This window comes from Sphaeroforma arctica, assembly GCF_001186125.1.
Source record: "Sphaeroforma arctica JP610 unplaced genomic scaffold supercont1.3928, whole genome shotgun sequence".
Lineage (NCBI taxonomy): Eukaryota > Ichthyosporea > Ichthyophonida > Sphaeroforma > Sphaeroforma arctica.
In genome coordinates this window covers 2337-2898 of record NW_014036630.1, presented here as the reverse complement: position 1 = coordinate 2898, position 562 = coordinate 2337, and the positions used below count along the sequence as shown (strand labels likewise).

The 562-nt window shown below is 33.6% G+C and overlaps 1 protein-coding gene across 1 annotated transcript in view; it reads left to right on the top strand.

Moving 5' to 3' along the window:
• Positions 1 to 205: 205 nt before the first annotated feature.
• SARC_13930 (hypothetical protein) overlaps positions 206 to 562 on the top strand; it is a gene marked incomplete at both ends in the record, with an annotated part of 2319 nt that continues 1962 nt past the window's right edge. Inside the window, one exon of the mRNA XM_014291939.1 lies at positions 206 to 288. Coding sequence (XP_014147414.1) covers positions 206 to 288 — 83 coding nt within the window. The remainder of the gene's footprint in view (positions 289 to 562) is intronic.

The window sequence follows — 562 nt, the reverse complement described above, 5'->3', positions numbered from 1 at the left end:
GTCTGTGTCTGTGTCTGTGTTTGTGTATATGTGTGTGCGTGTATTTTTCGTGTATGTTTGTGAGTGTGTGTGTATGTATATATGTATGTATTTATGTATGTATACTCACATGTCTCTTCGCTTCCTCCCCCACCCCTCGTGGTGTGCCATGCCATCCCTTCAGTCGCATCGTCCCACTCACACTGTCTCTCCTTTGGCTGTTGTGATGCGCAGGTGTGCACTGTACGCATGGGTTCAACCGCACAGGCTATCTGATCAGCAGCTACATGGTGGAGCATGATGATCTGGGTATGTGTTGTTTGTAGGGCCTATTTGCTGGTGTGTTTGTATCATGTTGTTAAGTAGATATGTCTCGATATGCTCGCTTTAATATATATATATATTCATCATGTTTATGTTTATGTATATATATGTAAATGTATATATGTATATATATATATATATATATATATATATATATATATATATATATATATATATATATATATATATATATATATATATATATATATATATATATATATATATATATATATAGTATTGTGTGTGTGTGTGTGTGTGT